The sequence below is a fragment of the Parasteatoda tepidariorum genome, chromosome 11, assembly GCF_982258835.1.
Source record: "Parasteatoda tepidariorum strain Cologne lab strain chromosome 11, Ptep-v5.0, whole genome shotgun sequence".
NCBI lineage: Eukaryota > Metazoa > Arthropoda > Arachnida > Araneae > Theridiidae > Parasteatoda > Parasteatoda tepidariorum.
In genome coordinates this window covers 70,720,718-70,745,733 of record NC_141765.1, presented here as the reverse complement: position 1 = coordinate 70,745,733, position 25,016 = coordinate 70,720,718, and the positions used below count along the sequence as shown (strand labels likewise).

Below are 25,016 nucleotides of genomic sequence, written 5' to 3'. Positions count from 1 at the left end.
AAATTTAATAAGCGATGGAAATATGAGAAAGTGGTTTCGGCCATTCAATGATGGACGACACTCCAACAAATTAATCCATATTCTGCTGGTGCCACTCGAAACCTTATTCAACAATTCGATTGAGAGCAGTTTGATCACCCGCGTTACAGTCCTATCTTCGCACCTTCAGACTACCACTTGCTCTTGAGCTTGAAACTTTATTTTGGAGATAATCGCTTTGACAGCTATTAAGACGTAATTACAAAAGAAAGAAAAACTGTGATTAGCAGTGACTGGTCTTTAATGGTGGGATCTTTCTTTGAAAAGGGTAAAGACAAGTTGGTTTCCTGCTGAGACAGATGTCTTAACTATTGTCGTGACGATGTAGAAAAAGGTTTCTAAAATGCTCTTTCATGTAAAAATAAATTATTGAAAAAACTTTTATGTGAGTTATTCTAAAACGGTACTTACGTTCGAGACACGTCTCATTCTGTCGTTGTATAACGACGATAAGTTTGCTTCCCCTAATAAGTTTTTCTGATCTTTTTTGTTTAAAGATTATTTTATTGTAATATTGATGAGGAAACAATTGAAACTAATTAAAAGAAAGAAACCATCGAATTAATTGTTTATCCGATTATTGTTTAAAAGTATTTGTCTGTTGTTCTTTTGAAAGTGGTTGAAACGATTTTTAAACAATGAAAATTTACTATTTTGAAGTTTCTAATTAAGTGACAACTATAGATTAAAAATTATTGATAATCATTGCAAATATTTTACCTCTTTTTGCTCACTTGCCTGTCGATATTTTTCTATCCCCAAATATGATAAATCATAAGAGCGAGCTGTGCTTCATTTTTAGTTTTCCGTTTATTTTATCAACACCCAACTTGAGATGGGTAAACGTTAAATTGAGGTTCTTTCCACCTATGTAAAGAAAAATGCATTTTCGAGAGAAGGAAGACTTGATTTTAATACTCAGCGAAGCGTGGCGTTTGCCTTTAGTAGTGTTAACACCATGAGTGTATATGTCGAACAATATCCGAAGCTAATTAAAATTATGAACAAAGCTCTCACATTTTCCTCTCTAGTGTAAATACAAACAATGAAACTTAGTACCTTTTTAAGAACTTTTTTATGCATTTTTGTTAATTTATAGCTTTTACTTTGATAATTTCGACCGGCTCGAGTTTAACTTGCCCTCAAACGAGCAATTCCTTCGTATATCTTTATAAAAACTTTCGACTGTACTTAGATTACGGTATGTCCCAGAAATAGATACAAAAAGGCATCTATTATTAATGAAAAGTACAAAAAACAGTTAGATAATTCTGTTTGGAATATCAAAGGTAAAACATGCTGTGGAAAACTACTGCGTTCATGCGAGGAAAAAAAATCGGAATTTTGAAAATAAATTAATATAAATTACTAAATATGTAATTTTACAAGTTTTCATTCGTTAAGATTGCAGTGTTAATGAGTTTTTTTTTTTTTTTTTTCTCTTTGGAAATTAATGCCGTATGCACAATCACAAAGCGTCGTTATTCAAGTCCATTTCGCCCTTAAAGGCAAATTAAATCTTATGTTTTCTGTTTTATATTTGAAGAAGTTTTTATCTTTAATGTTTCCGTCACTCTTTCCAAATGTATTTGTTGCTTCAATATATTTTATACGTTTAAAATAAGTTATTAAAAAAAAATTCGCTAGCAGTGTTTACTAAGCTGTTGTGTTATCGACATGGCGGCAAAGGACATTTGAAAGAAACTCAGAAGAAAAACACCAAAGGTCGAATCTATTCACTCGATGGAATTTGAATTTCCTCGACGTATTTCATTTGAACTGAAATTTTTGTAACGTCTCCTTTTATGCAATAAATTTATTTTTAAATTAATTGGACTATCTCTGTATTTTAAACTGTTTAGTAGATCTATAGTATGACGAAAAAATCTAAAGATTTTTTTTTTTTTTTTTACAGAAAGTTCAAAGATTCAGAAAGTTGAAAGAAAAATCGATTTTTTTCCCCGTTTGTACTTTTCCGAAAAATATACTTTAAAAAAATTTAAATATTGAGATAAAATGTGTTTATAATTTCTGTTACTCTTTTTTATTTGTAGAATAACAGAAGACTGTTCTTTTCAAGTTAATGATAAAATCAAGTGTGAAATTTTTAAATCATATTTTTTGTGTGTAGTTTGCTGCTTTTGTACTCTTGTGCCACCAAGAATAATCGATGTTCATATTCGATGTTTTTTTAGACGAAAAATTACTGTGAAATGGAGAATAACAGTCTTAATCATACCCAATTTCAAATAAATAAGTAAAATATAACTGTTTCCTCAATAAAAAATAAGTAAATAATTTGCCGTTTTTGGGCGGGATATAAATTTTAAAAAAAGGAAGTTTTTCCAACCTCACTTTCATAATTGAAGATTTAAAATTCTATATTTTCAAAAAATTTAAATTTTTAAAAAGTTTTCGACGTTACATCAAAATTTGTGACGTCATACCATAACTAATATCTTAAATCCTGATAATCAAGTACCAGAATTCAAGTTTTAAGCTTAAAATTTTTTTGCTAGTGGCCGTATACAATTTATGTCACGCTTAACTAGGGGAGAAGGAAATTGTGGAATTATGCCAGTTTATGGTAAGGCGTTACAAGATATGTGACATTACGAATTTTGATTAATACATCACTCGTTGCTGATCTCGTACCAGCGCAGGCTCCAACGCTTGTGACTATCAAGCGCTGGTGCGAAGTCTGCAGCAGACGCATTTTAAAGAAAAAGAATTAAAATCAGCAGCTTTAATATTTTTAAATTATTTATTTTACGTTTATTTTTAAAAAGATAAATATGCTATTTCTTTCTGAAAATTTTGTTTTGCATTCTCTTTATTCTATATTATTTTATTTATATCATAAACCACCATGCTTATTAAGGTTAAATTAAATTAATGTTCATTTTCACGAAATTGAACACCTATGAGAGAGATGCCAAAATGCCTGGTGTGTTCAATAAACAAGCATCTAACCTTGGTGGCTCAGTGGATATAGCGTTCGCCTTCTAATGAGGTACCGGGTTCGATACCCAGCAATGGCTGGTCGATACGAATTCCGTTTCCGGCTTGCACCAACCACAGGGCTGTCGTAAAATATCCTCAGTGGTAGACGGATCATGGGTTATAGTCCCCTGACAGTCAGGCTGACCGTGAGAGGTTTTCCTCTCCATGCAACGTAGGGATTAGCACGCAGGGCTAGGGATTTCTTGAAACTTCAGCCTCTGCAATTTCGTGACCAACACCATAATAATATCACTGGCAGCTTTTATTTCCTAGACAAGCCTGTCTATTACAAGCTGAATGGGCTTCAAATTGCCGCTTGTGAGTCCTTCACGACAACAGTTCAGTTCTTTAATTGCTATGACATTGTGACTTCCATCTTGAATAACAGCAAGTAAGAAAATAACTCAATTCCCCATATTTCTTATAAGATATGAAAGTGAAGCTTATGTAATCATATTTAGTTTTCTCATGCTTATTGTATTGTGTCTTTGTAGAGAGCAGTAAGTCTAGTTCATTTGGTCAAAATACTAAGCATATGTTAGTCTTAAAATGCATTAAGGGGTTAAAAATCTCAAATATCAATAATATAGTACAGTCGAACCTCGACCCATCGTTCCCGCATCATTTGTTTTCCCGACTTGCATCGTCTTGTTTTTTAATAGTCCCGTCAATTATGCTATCCTTATAATGCTTATAATATACCCGTTTAGATCATTTTTCAAACTAGCTTATTCTCGCGTCTATCATTCAAAAATTCGACCATCATTAAAAAAAAATATTTTGAAGTAATTCTCATTTTAATGATAAAGAAAATGAGGATTTGCTACAGTTTGAAGGAAATGCCTCAAACAGCACATTAGATGATTATGCATCAATTGATGGAAATGTTTAAAAATGATTGAAAAAGCTGAAGAAGCGCAAAGTGATGTAGATAAAGATGACGAAACAGAACCACAACAGGTGACAACGTTTTCAAAAGTCCTCAAAGCTTTTGAAACTATGAGGAACTTTCTGCAATCACTTGAACTTACAAAAATGAACAGCAATCTATTTCAAATGTTGAAAATTTATTGTATGAGAAGGAAAGAATAGAATGTGGTCAAACAATAATTTCCAGATATTTTAAATAAAAATGTATGTCAATCAGTTTTCTTTTGTAAGTATAGCTTTATTTTGTTTACTACTTTTTTTCACATTAAGTATGTACTTTTTTTAATCAAAGCAATTTTTTAATAATTAATTTCCAAGTCTATTGCTTTTTATTATTTTACATACATTTTCTAGTCATTATTTGATGTTTTATGTTAGCCCGCATTCGTCGTTTTTCCGCATCTATCGTTCATAATGAATGGTTCCATGAAAAACGGTAGATCGAGATTCGATTGCATAAATTTGTGTTAAGTATAAATATGTATGTGTATTTTTGATAAAAGATTAAAATATTTGTTTCATTCATAGGTGCAGCTCTTCTCCAAAATTAAAGCCTTGCCTCGTAAGTCGCATGGGTGACCATATAGAGTCTTTGTCTTCTCCTTCAAGTAGTGGAAGTTCTAGAGATTCCCCACCATTAAATTCTGACCCAATACCAAAGTCTAGTGTAATTTCTTCTGGGCCCAAAAATAAGTAAGTCATTTCAATTTTTTTTCTATTGAAGGAGTACATATTTTTAATGTAAATTTTTTTATAAACATTCCCATTTTTTTATTTTTAAATATTTTCAAACTATAGTATTCTATATTTCTTAATATTTTGTTTATACTTTGTAAATTACTCCTTTACTGATTACAACAGGGTGCGTAGCGTTTTTAAAAAGTGCTTAAAGGTGCTTATTTTCGATTTTCGTTTTTTAAAAGCCCTTAAAGGTGCTTTTTTCATTGGATGTTTTTAAAAAGTGTTTAATTTTCCCTTTTCCAAGTTGAGATTTTTCCTTTACCATGTTGATTTTCGCTACGAATTGTGCGGAAAGACACTGTTCACATTGTTCTATTCAACGTTTTCACAATTACTTCAACCCCAATCTATTTCGGCGCATCGTCAGACCGTAGCTTATGAAAACGCTATTCGATTTACAAGATTTAGAAAGTTTGACAATTGTCAAAAACAATGCCAAAAGAATTATTTTTTGACATGACTGTTAAAACCAAGTAATACCGTCAATTGTCAAAAACTTTTCCAGCCCTGCCTAATTATGATATTCTCTTAAAGTGCTTAAAATATTTTTAGAGTGCTTGAAAAGTGCTTAAAAGGTACTTAGTTTTTGTTGAATAATTTGGCTACGCACCCTGTACAAGTTATGAGTTCTTAATCTAAATTTTTTTTCTTTTTTATATTCCCCCCTTTACCTTTTCGAGAGACAACTCAATCTGAAAACATGGATACCTATATACTTTGTGCTGTTTTATAAACTCTTTTTCAAAGCTAATTGAAAACTATTTTGCACACAATTATAAAATGAGTTAATCCAAAGATAATTCTTTCCGAAAAAAAATTAATACTTATTTATTACTTTTTATTGCTTTAATTAATACTAACTTATCTGAATAAATATTTTGAATTCTGAGGTATACAAACTCTTACATCGTTTTAAGGAATGTAATTTTATATGGCTAAAAACAAAATGCGAACGTAATCGGTCGAATAGTTCCTTTGAAATCGAATTTTAAATATCTAAATAGTGTAAATCGAAACATCGAAGACATCGAGAATGACACATCAAGACATAGTGTTAAAAAATAATTTATTTACTTATATTTTTTTAATCTTTGATTAAAAAGTAAATCAGAGTAAGAAAAAAAAATGTTCTGATTGCTTACCTAAATTCCAAAGCGACGTTTCATTAAAACAAAAATCCTGCCTATTTTCTTAAAACTAACATGACATAACACACGAAAAGAAAGGGTTGCACAAAATTATGGAAATACTTACTCACTCCGTGGCAGATTCGCGGTGACATTGACGCGGAACGTTTAAGTTCTTTCAGAAAACTTTGAGAAGTAAGAAATTTTAGTTTACTTTTTTGCTGTAATTTTCTGCTGAATTATTATCAAAATAAGCGTTTCTTGCTCATCGGAGGGGAAAGAAATGCTCGTGATTTTTCTATTCTCATTTGAGAATAATAATAATAATCAATAATGACTAGCTTCAGCTAAAATTTCAAATATATATATATATATATATATATATATCGCGAAAGTTTAAAAGATAGTTCGCTCTAGAAATCATGTTCTTTCTTTGATTTGTTTTCAAAGAACATATTTTATATTTAATAAAATGTGAATAGGGATTTTGCTACAAATCTATCATTTGTCCCTCTTTTTTTTATTATTATAAAATCGATCGAATATTTTTAATTTAATATACACATGAAAATTTTAAATCATGCATTTGCAGGGATGTGATTCTTCCGCGGATTCGCGGATTTCCGCTTTTTTTTCAGATTTTTCCATTTTTCCCGCTAATTTCCGCTGAAATTTTTTTTTTGCACAAGTTAAAATATTTTATGAGGAATTAAATTTTCAGCGAAGCGAAGGTATTGAAGTCCTTATTCCTCCCTCAAACATTGATTTTCGTATTTACCTGATTTAAAAGTTGAACGTTGCGATTCTTAATCAGGCGATTTAAATGTCGTACATTGCGATTCTTATTTACGAGATTTAAAAATCCAATATCGCGATTTGCAATTACGCGCTTTTAAAACCCTATGTAGCGATTCGTATTCATGCGAGCTTAAAATCCTATTCAAGCGAGCTTAAAATCTAATGTCGTGATTCGTTTTTGTGGTTGTAATATCAAACATCGATTTTCCTATTTATACGTGCTTTAAAAGCCTCATTTCGGGATTCATATTCTCTCAATTTAAAATCATGCATGTGATTCATATTTATATATTCATGCAATTTTAAAATTAATCATAGGGATTTATAATCACATGGTTTACAAGTTTAAAAATTACACTTCTTTGTCAAATTTTTGTATATATATATATATATATATATATATATATATATATATATATATATATATATATATATATATATATATATATATTCATTCTTGAATTTCCTCTTTTTTACTTTCCAACTACTCTCATCCCTGCATTTGAGCCTTCACTTAAGCGCTAAGGATTGGCGCCGATTCCATCGTAAAAATATGTAGTGTTTTGATAATTTTTTTGATAGTTATTGCGATGAAGTTTTTATTCGTTTCTTTTAAATCTTGATGTCTTTCACTGCTCAGTTATTATCTCGTGAGATTTTTTAAAATTATATCGATATTTTTACGGCACGCGAAGCTCAAATCGCGGATTCAAGAAACCACACTCTTTAGGCACTCGGTTATCGTCGATATTTTCGTTAATACATGCGGTGTTCCAATCGTTCTTTCGACAGTTCCTGTCACGAATTTTTATTTTTTTAAAAATAAATAAAGAAATAAAAGTTTTTTTTCTTTTCTTTTTTTACTTTTTTGTTATTGATAGTCCAGTGCTACCGATTTTCCGATTTTTTTTCCCATGGGGTTTTTTAAATTCCAGTTATTTTCTAATTTATATTTCTAAGTGTAAGATTTAAATCAAGCATTTAAATAATAATTTTTTTACGCGCTCAATTTACGCCGAGCCGATAATATCGCATATCTATGTAGTGTTTCGATTGCAGGGGGCTGTTTAGAAGAAATTTGGGTCCGTTAACGGACCCTTCACAAAATATCTTTAAAAACGGACCCTTCACAAAATATTTTAACTTGAAAACGGACCCTTCACAAAATGATTTTTCTTTTAATCGGACCCTTCACAAATTTGTTTATCTTCATTATTATTTTGTTAGTCGAATAAACCCTTTCCAGGGCAAAAAACAAGAAAGATGGATGTAAACGAATTAAGTTTTGTCTTCGGCAGACGATTCTTCCATTATTCTTCCGAAATTAAAATTCTGCTTTCAGTATAGGCTAAATACCAAATATTTGTATGTTGCATCTCTAATTTAGAAGGAGCAATTGTTGTTTATTTTTTAAAATTTAATTTTTTTAATTACAATTTTACAGTGTTGAGCATAATCTTGTATGTCTATACAATTTAAAAACTCCTTAAAAAAATTTTTTTGTTGCAATAACGACCCTATTTGCACCAATTCATAAAAGCGGACCCTGGTTGAAAGAATGTGAGTAATTTTTTCACGAAAAACGGACCCTTCACAAAATGTCTGGACAGACCCCTGGATTGTATTCTTATTATTATATATTTTGGCATAGGGTGTTCAAAAACTCTCTTTTCCATTCATAATTAATTGCCGGTCTTTCAAACCTCTAAAAGCTTTAATATATATCCGATTTTAAATACATATCATTGATATGTATGCAAAATCGCATAACCTAAACACTTCTAAAGTTAGAAAATAATTCCCTAAGTATTTCTTCAGAAAAATGAGATAATTACAAATAAAAAACTATAAATATGTTTTTCAAACAAGCAATATTTAAAAAAATGTGGAAATCAATAATTTAGTGAACATTCAATCTGATCATTTATTGGTGATCAAGGCTATCCTTTCCACCCACCCTTTTATGCAACTGTGAAAACTTACTCTTCAAAAATGATGAAAAATAAAATATCACTATTCTTCGATGGAGCCTTTTACGAGGGTTGCTATTTATATTTCTGGCCTTGGCAACAGTAAGTGTTGCTAGGCGACCGCAGACGATTTTAATCGAAAATTTGATATTTTTAAACATAAATTCAGCAGACGATTTACCATTATAGCTTCATTTGTGTTGTTGACAGTAAATTGAAAAGTTCTTCTCTTTCAAAAAATGGAATTGAATCATGAACATTTTCGTGCCATTATTTTTCATAACTTTCGACGTGGATTGTCAAGACGAGTGCTTTGATGAACTTAATTCTTTATTCAGCGATAAAGCGCCATCCTACAGCACTGTAAAAAATTGGTATAACGAATTTAATCGTGGTCGATGTTCGATCCAGGACGAATCCCGTACAGGTTGTCCAAAATCCGTTGTTGTGCCAGAAAAGATCGATGCTGTACGTGAACTGATAAAGCAAGATAGTCATGTGACATACCGTGAGATAGAGGCGTCTTTGGACATTAGTATGACTAGCATCAATAAAATATTGCATGAACATTTGAACGTAAAAAAAAATTGTTTGCGTTGGATCCCGCATAATCTGACAAACCTTCAAGAAAAGGCTCGTGTCGATTGGTGCAAACAAATGTTGGAAAAATACGTTCAAGGTACATCAAAGGCTGTGTATAACATCTACACAGGTCACGTATCATGGATCTATGCATATGACCCAGAAACAAAACAGCAATCAACTGTATGGGTCTTCCAAGACGAGGCAAAACCAACAAAAGTTGTTAGAGGAAGAAGCACATCGAAACAAATGATTGCCTGTTTCTTCGGCGTTAACGGTCATGTGGCAACAGTGGCGTTAGAGCAACGCAGGACGGTCAATTCTGAATGGTACACGACCATTTGTTTGCCAGAAGTCATCGGAGAAATTCGAAAAAGCAGAAGAACAGGCGAATCATTCTTCCTCATGACAATGCAAGCTCTCACACATCGATTCAAACAGATGCATTTCTGACGGAGCGAAAGATTGAACTGATGGGTCACCCAATGACTTCTTCTTATTCCCTCACATCAAAAATAAATTACGTGGACAACGATTTTCGACCTCCGAAGAAGCGGTTGATGCATTCAAAACGCATGTTTTGGAGTTACCTCAATCGGACTGGAAAAAGTGCTTTGAAAATTGGTTCAAACGCATGCAAAAGTGTATTGATCATCATGGAGAATATTTTGAAAAACAATAAAGCCAATTTCGATCCTACATATTTGTTTTTTTCATTACCAGAAATATAAATAGCAACCCTCGTATTTTGCAATTGTATAGCCAGACCAGTATTACCTGTAATTTTTAAATTAGGGTAGAAAGCCAAATTTATTTTAATGTACACATGAAAAGTGACAGAAATATGAAGATGTCTTACGGTATATATGATTTTTGTAAGAAGGTGTGTTAATTTTTTCTTTTAAAAATAGTCAAAATTCCCAAAGCAAAATTTTTTTGCCATCCTAATGGTTTGCATTGAGCATTTTGATTGTATCTTTTCTTTATTTTAGAGTCCGGGCCCATCCAAGTTTTCAAGTTTTGGGACCAGCTCGAAATCATGGTAGAGATACATGTTTATCAGCATTTCCAATGGGAGCTAGTTGCTCAGCTCCAGTAGCCAATTCAAGTGCTTTACCTGCTGCCAATCAGGGAATTAATGCACAATCTGTCAGTGATGAACGAATTACTCTTGTTGTAGAAAATACCCGTATTATTGTGGATCCAGCATTATTTGCTGCTCACCCAGATACAATGCTTGGGAGGTAATTATACATTTCTATTATGTGATGAATACTTTTGATAATTTCTTAATCCTTAATAAATAAACTCATAATATTCTCTTTTTTTTCTATTTTTAAGATTCTTCCAGATCTAGGTAAATTGAGTTCCCTATTTTCTATACTAACAGTCTTAATTACGAAGTTTCATATTTAAAATTTACAAAGAGTATTGTTTCAGAATTTAATTCTTACTCCTGTTCAACAATTTTGAGTTTTTGTGTATAACAGATATAAATTTCATACATTAACCTGATCGCGAAAACTTTTACTAGGTGTAAAGTAGTTGTATAACCACAGTCAAAGAATAAAAAAGGTTAATATTGTAATTACACCACAAACAAATATTCTTATAATTTTATTTTTTCTTTAAAGCTATTTATCAAAATAAATATTAACATTTCTAATAAAGTAAACAACCCGATAGTCATTATATTTTCGTAAATATTTTCTTTTTCATTTAATCTGAAGTTATTAAGACTGAATTCAACCCAGTTCTGAAATATTTTTTTTAAACATTTTTAGGATGTTTGGATCTTCCTTAGAAAATAACTTTACTCGACCTAATGAAAGAGGTGAATATGAAGTTGCAGAAGGCATATCAGCTACAATTTTCAGAGCTATAATGGTAAACTTTCACACATATTTTCAGTTCACGAATAATAATGAGGTATTTTTATTTTCAAATTACTTTCTACTAGCATTTTGTGGGATCTTAGAATTCCTAATTTATTTTTATAATTCCTTGTTACATCCTATATCATGCAGTGAGGGAAACAGAAATTTGTAAGCAATTCCACAGAAAGTAAGACATAATAGGTGAATTTCTTCTTCTATTTTTTAGTTAAAAGTGTAAAGAAAACAGTACAGATATTTCTTTGTAATGTTTTTAGTAAATGGTCTAGAAAATAATACTTTTTATCCAAAAATTTATTAATTTAATGCCGGTTTTAAGGGCCAATTTATTTAAAGTATTTTTATAATATCAGTAAGTACTTTTATATAATTAATATTTAAAAAATGATTTTAAAAATGTGTACTACTATGATTAAAAAAGGTTCATTTTTATTGTTCCTTGAAATTTTAAAAGAGTGACCTTAAACTTATAAAAAATTTACCTAAAAAAAAAAAATTTAAATCAAAAATATCCGTATAGTGTGCTGCTTACCTCTATTTACACAATGGCCATTGGTTTGAAACTAATCTTTATAATTTATCTGCAATTATTCTTAATTTAATTTCGTTACAGGAGCAATTTTTAAGTTTTTGTAACAAAAGTTACCACAAACTTTTTTATTTATTGAATTATTTTTGTCTCTTTAACTTACAGCAATAGCTACAAGATGATTGAAGCTATAATGAAAGGGCTAAACTCAAATCCAGTATATCTACATCTCATCAACTTAACAAATATTATAGATCTAAACAACACATGCGTTTGCAGATAATAATTTTGTAGAAATTACAAATAAGTACTAACAGTGTTTTCACTACAGCTCGAGAACGCGAGAATCTCGCATATTTTTTTCTTTTCTCGCATTAAAAAATTATTACTGCGAGAAATTCGCGCATTCTATAAATCAATTTCAAAATTCGCGAATTTCTCACATTTTGGAAGAAGCTTCGAATTACGCTATTTAGAATAAAATCCGTTTCACTTTTCTTCCTGGATCTCTCATTATTTTCAACATTTGCTCCGTTATCTAGCTTCCCTATTTACCAGTATTGTTCAGAACCTTTCCGAACAACAGAACACAACCGAACCACGGAACCCCTTTCAGAACACATTTCTCTGCAACCACGTGTTTACCATAGGTAAAGTTTTTTCAAAATTTTTATGCACTAATGTAAGAGGGACAAATACCTAGTAAAGGCAAAATCTTCTATGATGATGCAGCAAGAATAATCAATGCTTTAAAAAATAGAAGACGTTAAAAATGTATTATAATAAAAGAAAGGATTTTTTTTCCAAGTCTATTTGTGTTTTTTAAGTTTTTGGAAATCTCACTTAACTTTCTGAAATCTCACCCTGTTTTTGAGAAAGGGTGAGAAATTCTCACCCATTTTTTTTCTATGGTGAAAACACTGACTAATAACAAATTTAAAAGCATCAAACTTATTAAATTTGGTAAATAGAGTGCACGAAAACAAAATGTAACACCCTAAATCACTTTTGATCCAGTAATCCTATTTTCACGCACTTGGTTTAAAAAGGTGACTCAAAATAGGCTAATAACTTAATGCAGATGATATTTTAAGTTACGGAAACATGCTTTCTCAGAATTAATATACCTCTCTTTTTTATTAATTTTTATTCCTGATCCTCAAAATGTGAGGAGTAGCTTCACTTTCAGAAAAATGGCCTCAATAGTTTAGTCAGGAGAAAGAATTATTTAAGAATTATTTTAATTTATATTGACCCCTTAATATAAATTTCAATTTTTGCATAATTCCAATTTTTTTCCTTCCTTTGATAGATATAACCTGTAAATAGCATTTTTTTTTTTTTTTTTTTGTTATGAATATGAAGCATTTGTTAATTCAATATAATACAATTTAAAAACAAGAAACAAGCAATTACAGAAGAAATAAATTGCTCAAATCACTTTTGGATTTCTAGGTCCATGTTAGTGATTACAGAAATGAGTTTATATATTATAATATGATAAATAATTATTAAAAAAACATAAACACATATAAAGGAAAACACAAAAGAGTTTAAAAAGGAATCTAATTTTCAAAGTTTAAAGGATGGCAAGCAAGAGTAGCTGTTTTAAAGCAAGTTAAACCAGTCATGAAAACTCAAAAATGTAATTATGATTATAAGGATTTACATAAAAAAAAAGATAAAGGGTGTTTAGAATTTCTGTGATAAAATATTTTCATTAAGTAAAGAAAAAGTGGAAAAAGTTTTGGAGTTTTTGAAAGTTTTTTTTTTTTAAAATGGCGGGCACTTGGGATGTATTGTCCCATTGGCCTCTTAATGCCAGAACTGCTACTCTCTTCTCATTATCCAGTGGGCACCTGTGGCGAAGCAGCTTCGCCCACGTCACACAACCACAGACCAGTTTATAGGGCGGGTCACATTCACACAAAGGAGAAAGGACATAAAACGCAGAGAGAAAGAAACATCCATGCCCTGAGCAGGATTCCAACCTTCGAATCATCGGCTCCGCAGTCAGGCACGCTAACCACTCGGCCACCTGGTCGGCGAGTTTTTGAAAGTTATTTAAACTATTTGCATTTTGAATTTCAGCAGATAGTAAATTAAAGCATTTTTACAATAAATACTGACAACTTGGATGAAAACTTTCTTTTTAGACTTGTGTATGAAATTTGGTTAAGTCTTCTAGTACTAGTAGTCATGTCCAGGGCTAAAGAGAATAGAAAGGCTGGTTCACTCCTTTGAAGTATCTCTCGCCGCGCCGATCCTCCGACATCACTCTAGTGACGTAACTTTGGCGCAAAGCTCGCACTTTTACTTCAAGAACGGAGCGTTTGGCCTTACTAGCTCTAACTAATATTGGATTATTTCTTTTTGCGAGATATTCTAAGACATTTGTTATTTTCTATAATGACTTTCCTTAGTTTTTGCAGTGAATTTACAAGAATTTAAAACTATTATCGAAATGCCAGTTAGCGCGATTGCAACTTGCAAAAATTCTGATACAAAAACAAAAGGAAAAAGCATAATTTTTCGCGTGTTCCCTAAAGTAAATGAACAACTATGTAAAGAATGGATTCCGAAATGACACAGTTAATATAAAACAGCAATACGTTGATTCTGTCGTAAAGAACTTTTATAAAAATTCATTATTTAAATAGAAACCGTCTCGTTACTTCATAAAGAAAGGCAGGTGAAAAGAATTTAAAAAATGTATAAAGTCAAAGAAAATTAAAATGTAAGTAAAAAGTATAAATAAAATAGATAGTATATAGTTGAAATTCTCCTAATTTCATAACATATTTTTTAATGTAGTTATTTTAAATATTTATGATTTTTTTTTTAAATTATATTCTCTTCAATTTAAATATCTATAAATTATATCATCGTAAATTTAAATGTCTATAAACAATTGTAAAATTTCTAATGTCATTACCTACCTAAATTATTATTTTGTTTCAGTAATTAGCGTTTAAGGTTGATGTTTCCTAATGATTAAGTATGAAAAAATTGCTATTAACGACATATTTTAAAATCAAGGATTCTAAATTTAACTCAACTTATTGTTATAAAAGAATATGTAGATAAAAAAAGTGTCGATATATGCTTTCATTTTTCTTAATAATTAAAGTTAAAACTGAACTTTTTACAATAAAATATTTATAGTGTCATTTTCGCCAACTATTAAAACATTTTTATAAGTTTAAAATGTTATTTTTTTTTTAATATAATGGCCAAGAAAGTTTTTTTGAACTATGTTTATGAACGGAAATAATGTGTTAATTACGTAAAGTTTGAAAGCTAATAACCAGAAAAAGTCTAACTTATTTTTACAAAGAGAAAGATGCAAAGTTATCATATCTTTGCTTGCGATCTCCGAGATCTGTGGACACAGTGACGTCATGAAGAGGGAAATCGTAGCTTCAGCTCTAAGAGCGGAGTGAACTAGCCCTTGTATTCTCTTTAGCCCTTAGTCATGTCTTTTTTGTTACGGGCGTTTGAATTTTTGAAAAGATGTATTTAATTAAAAATGAACGACTTTCAAAAAATGAACATATTTGATATACCCGAGCATTTTTATTTTTACGTCAAAATATTTTTACGTTTTTTTACCTAACAAATTTTAGTTATTTATCCCTTTTGAAAGACTTACTTTTAAAAAGTAGTTTCATAGTAGCTAGAGCCAAGTGCTTTTTTATAAATGCTGGAGAGGTGGTAAATCTATTTTTATGTAACACTAACTAGCAGGTATTTGTTTTTGGTAGCAATGACGCATTTGTCTCGTAATTTCAAAGTAAATTGGGCAATTATAGATTTATGGTGATCGTTTCGACTTGTCAGCACTCTCTATAATGCTACAATAGCAGGAAGCCTATTTACATCTAGCAGGGTGCGTAGCGTTTTTAAAAGGTGCTTATTTTCGATTTTCGTTTTTTTAAAAGCCCTTAAAGGCTTATTTCATTGAGTGTTTTTAAAAAGTGCTTGATTTTCCCTTTTTTAAAATGAGATTTTTCCTTTACTATGTTGATTTTCGCTTCGAATTATGCAAAAAGACACAGTTCACATTGTTCTATTCAACGTTTGCACAATTAATTCAACCCCAATCTATTTCGGCGTATTGTCAATCCGTAGCGTATAGAAACGCCATTCATTATACATGATTCAAAATTTCATGATTTTTGACAATTGTCAAAAACAATGCCAAAAGGTTTTTTTTTTTGTCATGACAGTTAAAACATGATAAAACCGTCAATTGTCAAAAACTTTCCAACCCTGCCTAAATATGATATTTTTTTAAAGTGCTTAAAAATATTTTTTGAGTGCTTGAAAAGTGCTTAAAAGGTGCTTATTTTTTTTGTTGAATAATATGGCTATGCACTCTGTCTAGACTGTTCAAAACTTTATCAACTGTTTTGTTTATGTCTTTATTTTCACCCTTAGGTAAGCCTGTGTGCTCTAAGTATGCTTGGCATGAATACTGTTGTAGTTCTGTTATCATGTTTTCCAGGTTTTCTTTCTTTTTTTAAATTAGCTTTTTCAGATCGTTTAGAGTTTTTGAACAGCTCCTTTTTTCAAGGTTTGCATGTCATTTTTTATATTGGTGATTGTTTTTTTAGATTTGATATGTGATTCAAATATATGAATATGAATTAATTTGAATGCATTTTAAAAGTCCAAGTTTTTCGAATACTCATTAACCCTTTCCTTCTCACTCCCGTGATATTCCCGGGCTGGAGTGTTCAGTAGTAACGTGCCAATAAGAATAAAACTAGTTCAGTTCTTTTACCCAGAATGCATTTTATTTCTCATCTTACACACCAGATGGCAGTACCAGGATATTTTTATGGTAATTGTAGATAGTTTATTTTAAACTAGATGTCTGCACTAATTAAATACGTGAATAAAAAAAAATTCACTTTTATGACCGTTTTCTTGAAAATTAACCGATCGTTAAGGGGTTAAAATGTTCTGAGGGGGGCGGATTTAGTTCTGAGTTTTCTTTTTCCAATTTTGCAAGTGCGTTCAGAATTTCTTTTACACGTTTTGCTCTAATGTTGACGTCTAATGTTAACGTGTAATGTCTAATGTAATGTCTAATGTTAACGTGTTTTTGCTTACACGTCTGCACTAATTAAATACGTGAATAAAAAAAAATTCACTTTTATGACCGTTTTCTTGAAAATTAACCGATCGTTAAGGTGTTAAAATGTTCTGAGGGGGGCGGGTTTAGTTCTGAGTTTTCTTTTTCCAATTTTGCAAGTGCGTTCAGAATTTCTTTTACACGTTTTGCTCGACGAATTTTTTTCAGGATTTGTTTTCTGCATTCTGTTTAGGTTGGAATTTCTTTCTGAGGTTCTCACTGAGAATTGGTTTATTGAGCTTGGTTTTTGGACTCATATCTTGACATTTTATGCATTTCCATCTATTTCTTTTTCCTTTGGTGAGACTGAAAGGTCTTTCACTAAAACCTCAACAGTAAAAATAGCAGCTGCTGGAATATTGAATTATATCTTGTTTATTATATTTTCATTACATGCATTTCAAGCTATTTTACACAATTTAGCACTTAATAGGTTATTACCAACATGTTTCAGTTAATGTATTGACACTATTTATATGAAAACTTTATCACTGTTATTTATTACTATTTTGTTGAAAATAACTTTGAAAAATAAAAATTGTTCAGAGAATGAAAAAACACACAAACTCTTTACAGCTGTTGCCAAACATCTATTTAAACATTATTTTAACAATTTATCTTTTACTATATCCTTTGCATTATAAGCAATAGTTGAGAAAAACAAATGCTGATATTTCTGTGAGTATTAGTTTAAACTATGACAATGTTAAAATATATCATTTATATATTGCTTACCAATTAAATCGACATTGTTCTTTAAAAAGCGCTAATATTTCTGATTTTCACTTTGAGGGTTGGGTTTTTATTAAAATATACTACAACAAAGAATTTTATTATTAACTTCAAAACTTATTGCTTTGTTGTTTTCATTTTTGGTGATTGATTTTTGAAATGTTTCAGTTCTACATATGCATTATTATTTTTAAAAAAAAACTTACTATTAACTGTATGACATTAAGTTATTATATACATAAGAATTTTAAACTACCATATAATAATAAATTGTATATATATTAATAGTTTTTTATAAAGCTAAATTTCATCTGTTAGATCACATTTACTTTGATGATATCATGGCAAACTTTTAAAAATCCTCATTACTGCCCATTATTTATTTCATCTGTAATTTTCTGTGTTTTAGTTTTTAATGTTTTAAATAATTTTAAGTTGATTTTCTTATCTTTCCTTTTTAAAATAGGAATATTACACAACTGGTATTATTCATTGTCCTCCAAGTGTATCTGTTCCTGAACTCAGAGATGCTTGCGATTATTTGCTTATTCCATTTGATGCTAACACTGTAAAATGTCATAATTTAAGTAAGTTTAATTATTTTCCTGCATTTAGGAATTTTTTTTTTCATTCTGCTTAAAGGTTTTCTTTATTTCTTCTTTTTTTATTTTAAACATACTTATTTTTAAATGTTACTTTCTTTCAAATGCATCTGAACAAAATTTCACATTGGTTAATTTTTATTCACAATTGAACTACAGTAAAATTGAACACAAATATTAAGGTTGAAGAAGAATGCAACAGTTTTCATAAATTGTTTTTTAGATGTATTTATAGAATATGCTAATTTCCTATACCTTATAAACTGTTTGTTAATAACCATATTTCTTGAATGTTGCACATTCATCTTTGTTCACTTTTCTTTCTCAAAATACAATAACACAAATTTTTAGTGTAAAATCTTCATTAAATAGAGCTTTAGCTTTTGTTTAATTGATTTTTTGTTCTTCATGTAATCAATGGAGAATTATTTTAAAAAAATTATATTATAAATCGAACTATTATGTCATGTTAAAAAAGAAAAAAAAACTTTGTGCTATCTCTTTTTTTAATTTTAATTTGTAAACTTATCAAAATAGCAGTTTTGTTAAAAATAGTGTTTTTTTTACACGATAATTTTCATTATTAATGATATTTTTAAGATTTGAAAATTTCAACAAAAAGTTTGCATCTTACTTTTTCTGTCTATGCAATAATCTTAAAGTGATAAATATTGGAATAATGTGATAATGGCTTAGCAATGGCTAACTTCACAAATACTTTTAGTGTTTAGATTATTTTATGTATTCGCTTAACGTTTATGAAGTATGCAATTGATAAAGAAAAATGTTGCTAATACATATAGTTTAAAGTAGGAAAAATATTATTTTTTGTTAATTTATCTAGCATGGAATGTTAATAATTTATCTAGTTTGTTAATTTATCTAAATTAACACTAATTTTTAATTAGTTAATAATTAATAATTTAGTGTTAATTTATCTAGTGTTTTGAGATATTCATAGTTTGTTTAGATAGTGACATAATTTAACTCCGTCATATTCTTATGTTATTAAGTACTGTATTTAATTCAGTCTATCAGAAATTCTGTTTCTATTCTTTTAGATTGTAGATTTCATGAATTTTTTTTTAAAATTTCTCAGTTAACTATATTCAACATAGCAAAATTTTTAAACTGTTATACACTACTGGCCATTAAAATTTCTACACCACGAAGGAATGCAAATAACAGAATGATATTTATTGGGCACATACATTATAGTTGGAAGAACAAGTGATTAAATTTTTAGGATATTTGGATGTATAGATATTAAGGAATCAGTACTCAGAGCAGCCTCCCATGGCAGCAGTAACAGCAGTTATTCTTCTCGGTATCAAGTCAAAGATATATTAGATAGCATGGAGGGGTACAGCATTCCATGCAGCTTCAACATTATGCCAGAATTCATGGGTCGAAGTGACTGACAAGAAGTGGCGTGCCAGTCATTCAGCAACCATTGACCAGGCGTTTTCAATTGGTGAGAGATCAGAAGAACGGGCTGGCTATTGCAACAGATGAACATGTTCTGTGTCAAGAAAGGTCAGGAGAGTGCAGGCAACATGCGGTCGTGCATTGTACTGCTGAAACGTAGCGTTATGGAGACCTCGGAGATAAGGCAGAGCAACTGATCCTAACGCATCAGAAATGTAATGACTGCTGTTCAAAGTGCCGGCCGTCAATGCAAACAAGAAGTGATCGAGACGTGTATCCAATGGCACCCCATACCATTACTCCAGGTGATGGGCCAGTATGATGATTTCGAATGCAAGCTGCCAATGGGCGGTCTCCGCGATGTCGCCAAACACGGATGCAGCTATCATGATGCTGTGTACAGAACCTGGATTTGTCAGAAAAGACTACGCCATGCCACTCCTGCTTCCAAGTTTGTCATTAATCACACTATTGTGATGAATCACACCATTGGAGGAGTTCCTGCCTGTGATGCAGTGTCAAGGGTAGCCGAAGCCATTGTCGTCGTGCTGGCATTCCATGCTGCTGCAAACATTGTTGACTGAGGATTTGTGACGTAGCTGTACTATCCCTTAAGGCCATGCGGATAATATGTCTGTCTTCTCGGGTGTTACCGCTGAGATAGTGCACGGCGTCCCATATGACCGTCATGAACCCATCGATTCCATATTCTGCTAACAGTCATGGGGTCTCGACCAACGCAAGTAGCAATACTTTGGTATGATATACCGCAATCCCGGTAGGTCACAATTCGACCTCAAACTCAGACACATGCTGGCAGGCATTTCTCCTTCTTTCACGAGGCATAACAAAAACTTTTTACCCAAGAACAATGCTCAAATTCAATTTCTGTATGAGAAACTTACTGCTAAATCTCTTCTTTTATACACATTGTAGGTGTCGCTATCGTCGCCTGCTTTGCATAAATGCGCTGTTAAGCTAATCATTTGCATACCACAACATACTTTCTCCGTCCTTCAAATTTCACATTTGTGGTGTGTTGCCTTCCTGGTGTAGCAATTTTAATGGCAGTAGTGTATAAATATTTGTTACCATTTGAAGTTATATAGAAAGGTAATTGTTATGTGGAAAAGAGAAATAATGAAATGTTTTACTAATTAAAATAATTTTTGTTCAAAAAATGAATTGTGCTATTCCACAAAAAGTCCTGTATGACATACACTTAGAAATGGGATTCTTAGAAAAATATTCTTTTGCAAAATATTAAGAGATATGTAAGAAAATGTTTATTAAAACAAATCCATACAATGCAGGAAATTATTAATGTACTGAACTTGTAGGAGTAATAGGCTGTGTTTTCAACTGTTTGTTTGACATGTTCGTAAACCCCGAACTTTCTAGCAGAAATTTCTTTTGTTAGAGAATAATTATTTCCCACATTTCTTGTAAAATTATGAAGTTTTCTACAATTTTTTGCATTTTATAGCACAAGCTGATAACAATGAAAAAATTAAAAGGTTATTATTTTTTTCAATAATTTTTCATTAAGCCAATGAAATACTTTAGTTATAAAACTTAAATATAGTTAAGTTATCTATATCAGACTTAGAAGTATTTCAAAGTGCTTTCAGTTATTTATTAAATTTTGAGTAAACATTTTCATTTCTTTCTTCTCTTTATGCTTACATTGATTTTATTCTATTATAAAAGAATGTTGTTAAAAAAAATTTCTTATGTTTTCTGTTTCAGTTAGTAAGGAGTGCTAAAATTGTTTTCTTAATTTTTTTTTTTAATAGGAGGTTTTCTACATGAACTTTCTAATGAAGGTGCCAGACAACAATTTGAAAGATTTTTAGATGATCTTATTCTTCCAGTTATGGTATCATCTGCACAGGTTAGTTAGGTTATTTTTGTTGAACTTTAAAAACTATTTAGAGTAGTTGGGAGAGAAAAGATCATCTAAACACTATTTAGATGATATCTTCAGGCCTCCCAAATAGTCCAAAATTTTCCCAAAAGTCTGCAAAAAAAATTACTACCATGAAAGTGCACCCGTGATTGAAAATAACCTCATTTTACTCATTTCTCTTTTTAAAAAATTGCAACTTATCAAAAATAATTTAATTTTTACTGGTTTAGTAGTTCCACCTTCGCGCAATCACTCATTTATGATGTCATGTTAAAGATCAATGATTTTCAAATCAATGAGAGCTAGTAGCTAAGCAAATTTGCTCTAAGTTAGGAACTTAAGCCTTTCATGCAATCACTCATTTGTGATGTCATGTTAAAGATCGATGATTTTCAAATCAATGAGTGCTAGTAGCTAACCAAATTTGCTCTAAGTTAGGAACTTAAAACTTCGTAATATACCAAGAGATAACGTTTTCCCCAATACTAGCACATGTTTAAGCTCAACCATTTCGATTTCATATTTTATGCCCAATGCTTAGTTTTTTAGTAAATAATTTGTTTTGAAAATATGATCATTTGCTTATTAAAATTATTTAGAGTATTCAAAACTTAAATTTTTTATGAAATGGCGAAATGTAAATTTTTAAAACAATGGCTTGGTATGATGGACTCTGACGGGCATATTGTGTCTGGTTGGGGTGTCCAACGTGAAAATAATGTGATTTGTGTGGTGTGCAATATGATGCCTGTCAATATTGATAAAGGGTTTTATGCTATGAAAAGGAATTTTGAATTGAATAAACCTAAGTCAAATTTTACAGCAAAAAAATTACAACGAACTTGCATTATCTGGTTGTGCCTTATCATTAAATGTGCTGAGCATTAAGGATCAAGCTTGGAAAGCTGAAATTATTTGATGCCTGAAAATGATTTCTTTTAATATCCTAATTTACCTGGAGAGACATAGATAAGGTGTTTAATTGTATGTTTTCGTCCTCAACTATGAAACACTTTTCACTTAATCCATCTAAAGCAACTTACTTAATCACTAATGCATTAGCACCCTATTTCAGAAATGAATTTTTGAAGAACATTAAAAATTCATTATATACTTTAGAATTTGGTGCAACTACAAACACTACTAGTTTCAAAGACATACTAGAGTTCGTTTTTGGTCTGAAAAAGATAAGTTTTTTCTCATCACTTTAAGACATTTTTCTTAGGCCATGCAAAGACAGAAGATGTAATAAAACATCTAAAATCTGCCTAAATAATGTAGATTTGACTTTTTTCACACTTGTTAATGCTTTCCAGTGATGGACCTAATGTTAACAATGCCATATTTAATCTAATAAATGAAGAAATAAAATCAATTAGAGGAGTTGCGTTGCTAAATATAGGATTTTGCTACATAATACATTTATAAAAGGTTTAAATGTTTTTGGGTCTAACACTTCTGATTTAGCTATTGCATTATTTATTTTGATGGATGGCCTGCTAGAAAAGATTTTCGAACTGTTTTGGTTGAAAAAAAGCTTAAAAACCTTTACTTTATCAAACATTCAACTTCAAGATGGCTTACTTTAGAACCAACCATTATTAGAATTTTGGAACTTTGGGGTGGAATTGTTCATCATTTTTTTTAATTTATACCTCTTGCAGGAAAAAAGTTAGATTCTACAAGTTATAAAAAAAATTGTTTCTTTTCTAAGACTACCACTTATTAAAGCTGAGTTAAGTTTGTCTGTGCTTGTTCTACAGTTTTGTCCAAGTGTACTAGATTTTTCCAAAATGAAGGACCCTTAATGCATGAACTTTATGATTGCATAAAAGAACTACTTAAAATGGCTGGCAGAGTTTGTAAACCAGAAATTGTGACATATCTTAAAAAAAGCACATGTGCATTACCAGATATATTTGATCAATACAATTAGTTGCCTCTGAAAGATATTGCTATGTGCAATTGAAGCCAAGGTAGCTTCATTTCAAACCTGCCATCATTGTTAACTTTGAGATTTCCTTAAAAATGTTCTTAAGTGGCCTGGAGTAGTCAACAGGCCTGGATTTCATTTTACAATCAATTTGATCTCTAATTCATATTTAGTTTAATTTCCATATGTCTAGTAGTTTGATAGTATGTTACTAGAGAGGATTAATGCAATGCTTTCTAGGAGAATAAGCCAGATATAGAAGCACGGAATTAAAGTGACGCATTAGTTTGTGAATGTGCCTCTTACACACACTTGCTGAGTGCAAAGTAGTTTTTAAGTTGAGTTTGTGGCAAATGTTATTGCTGCATTATATAGATGACTTAACAATATGAGAATAGTATGACTGAAACTTACAATAAAAAAAAGCAAATTTATCATACTTGATGATATAAAACTTAATTTGCTTTATGAATGTAGTAAAACTGAGTTAAAAACAGTTTTATGCGCTCAAAAATCAATCAAGCTTTATATATCAAGTATTTTTTTCCTCTTCAATTTTTGGAATTATTCTTTCAAATATATATATATATGTGTGTGTAGTATGATTTGAGAACTCATTCTTATCAAGTAATAAGAATATGTTGTATTTTATAACAACATAAGCAAGTTTAAAAAATATTTTATTTTATAGAATGAAATATATTTTTCATAAACATCCTGACTAATGAAAAAATATCATTATTCTAATGCCTTACATATTTGTTTTCATCATAAATTTTTGTATGTTAGTGTACTTATAAGTTGTTTCTTATTTTAGCGTGGAGATCGAGAATGCCATATTGTTGTTCTATTGGATGATGATATAGTTGACTGGGATACTGATTATCCTCCACAAATGGGTGAAGAGTATTCACAAAGTAAATTTACCTTGTTCTTTGCACTTCATGTTTGTGAATTCATTTTGTTTATGATTATATTTTCTATAAACAAAAAAAAAATTAAGCATTGCTCAAATTTGACTTCTGAAACTGATTTAAATTTTTAAAGGGATACTTCTTATTTGTTGGATAATGTATTCAGTTTATTAGTTGCAATGAATATGAATGCATGATTTCAGGAACATATATGAACTTTTTTAAGATACATCTCCTATTTTATTTATCCTTTATGAATGTAGTTTACTATTGGTTATCTCTCCTCTAATTTGAGTTTATTCTTGTAACCAATAACTGTAAATTCAGTATGGACAAAAAATTATCGTAATGATTAACACTCCATGAAAGTTGAATGAAACTTGTCTCAATATTTACAGACATATTTATCTTTTTTATCCTTATATTTTTATCTGCGAAAAAATTCAGAACAAATGTATAGCATAAGTTTATAAGATACAATGATAATTTCTTGGCAAAATAAGAGTTTTCTAAAATACCAAAACTGTAGGAAATTTAAGTAAGCATTGAAAAGCATTTTTTTTTATTCTTGAGGTAAAGCTTTCAAATAGCAGTCTTCAAACTTATTATAAAATAAGTTGTGAATAAAGTTTTTCATGTATTTCAAATGTTGCTCCTATATGATCAAAGAAGACATTAGGTTTAAATATTCGCAGTTGTTTCTAAATATAACGAATATAGTTGCCTCTTAATTATCTGCAGAAC

The 25,016-nt window shown here is 30.4% G+C and overlaps 1 protein-coding gene across 4 annotated transcripts in view; it reads left to right on the top strand.

Moving 5' to 3' along the window:
* Positions 1-25,016, top strand: part of LOC107443981 (BTB/POZ domain-containing protein 10) — a 95,151-nt gene that overhangs the window by 62,847 nt on the left and 7,288 nt on the right. For all 4 annotated transcript variants that reach the window (XM_071187947.2, XM_016058018.5, XM_043040053.3 and 1 more), the window contains 6 exons: positions 4,501-4,665; positions 10,183-10,434; positions 10,975-11,077; positions 17,953-18,073; positions 21,313-21,410; positions 24,176-24,275. In XM_071187947.2, coding sequence (XP_071044048.1) covers positions 4,501-4,665; positions 10,183-10,434; positions 10,975-11,077; positions 17,953-18,073; positions 21,313-21,410; positions 24,176-24,275 — 839 coding nt within the window. The remainder of the gene's footprint in view (positions 1-4,500; positions 4,666-10,182; positions 10,435-10,974; positions 11,078-17,952; positions 18,074-21,312; positions 21,411-24,175; positions 24,276-25,016) is intronic.